At 46.8% G+C, this 6,000-nt stretch overlaps 1 protein-coding gene across 1 annotated transcript in view; it reads left to right on the plus strand.

The window, feature by feature from the left end:
- LOC106610918 (potassium voltage-gated channel subfamily H member 5) overlaps positions 1-4,457 on the plus strand; it is a 92,513-nt gene extending 88,056 nt beyond the window's left edge. The window contains exon 12 of the mRNA XM_045724261.1: positions 1,439-4,457. Coding sequence (XP_045580217.1) covers positions 1,439-2,266 — 828 coding nt within the window. The 3' untranslated portion in view covers positions 2,267-4,457. The remainder of the gene's footprint in view (positions 1-1,438) is intronic.
- The last annotated feature ends 1,543 nt before the right edge of the window (positions 4,458-6,000 follow it).

A 6,000-nucleotide genomic window follows, 5' to 3' on the forward strand; every position in this document is an offset into this window, starting at 1 on the left:
GAGTGTACAGTTTAGACTGAGACATGATGAACTAGACAGCTAGATGTTTAGCTTATGTCACAGAGAGGCACACACACAGTGGACAAGGTGAGTGACTGAGGCTGTGTGAGTCAAATGCAGTGATTTATTTTTGTGCCTTGATTTATTTTAGACAAAACCTTTTACATTCCGCCCTGAATGTAACCCAGGGCGGGATCAGCCAGCGGCGGCTTCCCACATGCGCGATTCATTTGCATTCTGGACGCGGAGGGGTGAACATCTTCTGCTCTGACTGCACCGCCTGTGAGTGCTTTGGGATGGGGGGGTGGGACCCACGGCAGCACCCGCTGCTCGTTGAGAAGAGGAAGAATGATACGTGCTTTCACGCCAGAGTCTCCAATAACACCAGAAAAAGTCGCATGATTTGTCGCAAGTCGATTTTTTGAAAATGTGTCGCTTGAGGGGTCTGAATACTCGCTTAATACAGCGACAGAGCCGCTAAATTGGCAACACTGCACATCAGTCACTGGCTTCATCAATAAGTGCATCAATGAAGTCGTCCCAACAGTGACGAGCCTCAACTAATCCCTGGCATGTCCAACGTCATCTGAAAGCGACGTATGTTTGTTGTTGAGCGAAGAATGAGAGAACTCGGTTCATTGTTTTTGTAAAATTGACAGTTTTTATATACTTTTATTTTGGATCCTGCGGCTCTGTTGGGCTTAGTTGCTGTAAGCGCTGCTGTCTGTCCCGGGATCCCTCCAGATTCTGTAGAGGGGGAGAGACATGGAAGTCCAGCTAGCCTAGCTGGCTCGGCGGTCTCAAATGGAGGTCGCTATTGAACGTTTCCAGCGCTGCAGGGGCTGTGTTTACTTTGCTTTGTTCCAAGACCATGTGGACCACGTTGACTTTCAATATAGCAACTCTTGCGGAGGACTACATGGGCGAAGTGGCTACTCTTAGCAAGCAAGTAGCAAACCTACACTAGCTACTTGGGAATCCACACTCACCTACTTTTTATTTTTCTTCCACCCCAGTAGCCGGACGCCGCTTTGGTCTAGTGGAAGTGAGCCGACTGGCCGGTTCTCAGCAGGTTTCCAACCCCGAAGGCGTCTCCGCCTTCCCTGGAGAACGGAGCTGTTCTCGACCCAAAAGGGTCTGATCCTTAATTAATAACCATACCTACATGTACATATTACCTAAATTACCTGACAAATACGATTTGATTTAATTTGAATTGTCTCAAGGCTTCGAAATCGTTTTTTGACCTGTCTCCTCCCCTTCATCTACACTGATTGAAGTGGATTTAACAAGTCATAACATTCACCTGTTCAGTCTGAGTCATGGAAAGAGCAGGTGTTCTTAATGTTTTGTACACTCAGTGTGTATTGTATTAAAATGATAAAGAATAAATGTTTGTATGAAATTATTAATTTGGTACCGTTGTGTGTCCCTGTAGGTGATTTTCCGTAAGATCAGTGACATGAAGGAGGAGGAGTGCCAGCGTCAGCGGAACCAGGGTGCGTCCTCTCAGCTTGGCCTGGAGAAGAACCAGGTCCAAGTGGAACACCACCAGCACCCCATCCACCACAGCCTGCAGCTTTCCTACTCCAGCCTGCAGCACTCCCTGCCCCTCAACATCCAGCTACCTGGGCCCCATTCCTCCCTACACGGGCTCCAGAATGGGGCTCCCCTTCTGGGTTGCAGCAGCAGTGTGCTCACTGTGTCCCAGGTCACGCCCAGTTCATGCCCTCCTGCTGCCAGGGGCTGGGGGCGCATCAAAAGCTTGACTCCCCCACCTCCAGAGGTCAGGAAGGTGGGACTGAACAATGTAGCTAAAGCCGTCTCCGAGGAGATGCTCTCTCAGGAGGGCAGTGGTCAGGAGGCTGGGCTTAGAGGAGGAGAGGAGGAGGACAACCACCTCCGTAAGACAGACTCCTGCGACAGCAGCACCACTAAGAGTGAGCTGCGTATAGACGGGGCCGGGGAGGTTCGGGTTCACCTCCAGCAGAGACCCCTGCCACACCCGTTCGGCCCCATCCCAGAGCAAGCCCTGCAGGCTGTGCTGCAGGAGACCCGGTTAGTGCTCCGGGGGGACAGCCAGACTCTGGGGGGCCGGCTAAGGGCCCTGGAGACACAGGTGGCTCAGATCCTCAAACTGCTGACCTCTACAAAGAGGAGGATGTCTCTACCTCTGGCCGCCACCCCCAAAACCAAAAGTCAGGACGTCTCCGCTGTCTCCAGACCCGTTTCTCCTGACTCAGTGGACGACGATGGACACATCTGAAGAGGATATAACACCACTGTTCCACATACCTTAATATTTGCAAACAAACTTTTAACTAATGTCAATCATTATTCCTTTCTTGATTGTAAATACTTCTCTATTCATGTCCAGCTGGATTCTGGCTTGTCAAAGAAACTATAACTATTTACTTCTTGCCTGTGTATGATGCATTTGACTGCATGCAAATGTATTTAAAAATAACCAATATTTTATTGATCTACTCTGTATATAAATATGTTTTAAGTATTGACAATTTCCAATGTTGACATTGAGGGTATGCATAGAGGTAGCGCTATTAACCATGAGTTACCAATGGGTTCTGAAACTGCATTGATACTTGGTGTATTGGGAAATCCATGAGGTTAAGGTTTTTCCCACAGAAAGAAAGTCCAGAAGCTGTAGGCTATACTGTTATGTGGCCCTTTCTTGATGATATGAGTGCCCATGCAAGTAAGTGATAACTGATATGAATTATTGAGCAACGTCATGATTTGAAGGCAGTAGTCCTTTTTTTTCTCCCAAGCCTTGGTCTGTTCCAGTTAGTTGTTGCTACTTACATTGATTTATATTTTTTATGATCACCCTATATATCTCCTATCACTGTCTGATTTCCTGTAGAGAAAAATATTATTTCCAGAGGTATTTTAGTGTTAATAGCGTAACAGTTGATTTTCCTCATGTCTATGCATAATTTAGATACATGTTGTGTATGGACTTTATGTTGACATGATGTCTAAAGAAGGCTTTTTATGTTCACCCTGCAGCATGAACTAGATGTGCAACTGACTGCACTATGGTAAATAAAGTAGGGAAGTCTGAAACAGACTGACAGCATGGCTTCTGGGAAATAGAGTCCCATCCAGTGACACACAGTCCCACTCTCCTTACACATGACACGAGCCACACAGTTGCATGGTGTATCACAAAGCCTGCTCCGACTTCTATTATTGAAGATTCATTTGTTGAGAGCACCTTCACCAGCTTATCTCTCATTTCTTATGTTGTGGGTGCTGAGGTTGCCTGCCTGCCTGCCACTTAGCCTCTCCCCAATTCAACTCAACTGCACTGAACGACGGTTGGGCTGGCTTCTGTTTAAAACCCACCTTTGATCAGCTAGCCTGCTGCCAAGTGATCCCTCTGTGGCACAGCTATTCCAATAGAGATACATGCCTGGTTTGTGAAGTACCAATGTGGATGTCTTCTGTCCATTTTACGGCCATGTTTATGGTTATGAATTTGTTTTGAATATTGCAAGCTATACAACCTGTGATTTTCTGGTGAGTGAGAACATATTTATTCTTACTGGCACTTGTAAACTCACAGCAGAGTCATATATACAGTATGTATGTGTATGGCTCTGGGTCTTAGTCCACTGATGAATACCTGTCTGCTACACAGGGAGCCTGTCTTACTACAACGTAATAATACAGAGATATATTAGGATGCAGTGGTAGCATTCAGTCGAGGGATCTGTGTACATATAAGTCATCTATGCAGTAACCCATTTCTTGAAAGTGTCTCTCAAACTTACTTCTGAAGTTCATAAAGGGATAGAGCGACTAGGAGCAGTGTCTTTGACAATCGACTAAGAGAGTCCTGTGGTCTGAGTGTGGTCCACAGCAGGAGAGAGAAAGAGAGAGCATGTCCAGCCTTCCCTTCATTACAGGGAGAGAACTAATCGCGTCTCAGCTCAGTCTCAGTCACCTGAATGTATTGCTGCATCCTCAATCCCTCTCTCACCTGACACTGCTCTCTCCTCTCTTCTATCTCTCTCTCACACCTCACACTGGTCTCTCGCTTTCTCTCAATCCCTCATATTTCTTCTTCTCTCTCTCGCATACTCTCTCTCTCTCTCTACCCCCCCTCTTCTCTCTCTCCTCTCTGTAAATAACTTCTATTGAAACTCACTGATTGTGTCCTGAGCATACTAATATCTAGCCTCTTTCTCTCTGTTGGTGTGCTAGCTGGATACCTCTCCCTATAGGGACAGGACAGACAGGATTGGGAAGCATTTCTTTACACCTGGACTATAAGGTCCAATCCTTTTCTGCTGGAATATTGCTTTCAAATGTTTGGTAAAGTAATGGCATTAATAAGTAGCACTGATCATTCCCACTATGGTTCATGTATTGTTTTACAGTTGCACACCTTGATTGTAGCGTCAGCTAAATAAACTACTGTCTGGAACATCTCTGTCTGGGGCTTTCTAGTGTAATTGTCATCTTGAAAATGTGCTTCTCTACAGGAATGGGAATGTATTATTACTGGGATACCTGCAGGATATCAGAATCACTCATTCAATGTATTCTCTCTTTATACTTTGAAATGACTAAGAAGCTAAAGTTTCACCGCAAAGTTCAATTTGTGATACCGTATAGTAGTTAAATCGGAACTCCCAGAAATTTGATTTTGTTTTTACGTTGTATTTATAAATTGAGATATATATATACTGCTGAAAAAAATAAAGGAACACTAAAATAACACATCCTAGATCTGAATGAATGAAATAATCTTATTCAATTCTTTTTTCTTTACATAGTTGAATGTGCTGACAACAAAATCACACAACAATAATCAATGGAAATCCAATTTATCAACCCATGGAGGTCTGGATTTGGAGTCACACTCAAAATTAAAGTGGTAAACCACACTACAGGCTGATCCAACTTTGATGTAATGTCCTTAAAACAAGTCAAAATGAGGCTCAGTAGTGTGTGTGGCCTCCACGTGCCTGTATGACCTCCCTACAACGCCTGGGCATGCTCCTGATGAGGTGGCGGATGGTCTCCTGAGGGATCTCCTCCCAGACCTGGACTAAAGCATCCGCCAACTCCTGGACAGTCTGTGGTGCAACGTGGCGTTGGTGGATGGAGCGAGACATGATGTCCCAGATGTGCTCAATTGGATTCAGGTCTGGGGAACGGGCGGGCCAGTCCATAGCATCAATGCCTTCCTCTTGCAGGAATTGCTGACACACTCCAGCCACATGAGGTCTAGCATTGTCTTGCATTAGGAGGAACCCAGGGCCAACTGCACCAGCATATGGTCTCACAAGGGGTCTGAGGATCTCATCTTGGTACCTAATGGCAGTCAGGATACCTCTGGTGAGCACATGGAGGGCTGTGCGGCCCCCCAAAGAAATGCCACCCCACACCATGACTGACCCACCACCAAACCGGTCATGCTGGAGGATGTTGCAGGCAGCAGAACGTTCTCCACGGCGTCTCCAGACTCTGTCACGTCTGTCACATGTACTCAGTGTGAACCTGCTTTCATCTGTGAAGAGCACAGGGCGCCAGTGGCGAATTTACCAATCTTGGTGTTCTCTGGCAAATGCCAAACGTCCTGCACGGTGTTGGGCTGTAAGCACAACCCCCACCTGTGGAAGTCGGGCCCTCATACCACCCTCATGGAGTCTGTTTCTGACCGTTTGAGCAGACATATGCACATTTGTGGCCTGCTGGAGGTCATTTTGCAGGGCTCTGGCAGTGCTCCTGCTCCTCCTTGCACAAAGGCGGAGGTAGCGGTCCTGCTGCTGGGTTGTTGCCCTCCTACGGCCTCCTCCACGTCTCCTGATGTACTGGCCTGTCTCCTGGTAGCGCCTCCATGCTCTGGACACTACGCTGACAGACACAGCAAACCTTCTTGCCACAGCTCGCATTGATGTGCCATCCTGGATGAGCTGCACTACCTGAGCCACTTGTGTGGGTTGTAGACTTCGTCTCATGCTACCA

The sequence above is a fragment of the Salmo salar genome, chromosome ssa09 (assembly GCF_905237065.1).
Source record: "Salmo salar chromosome ssa09, Ssal_v3.1, whole genome shotgun sequence".
NCBI lineage: Eukaryota > Metazoa > Chordata > Actinopteri > Salmoniformes > Salmonidae > Salmo > Salmo salar.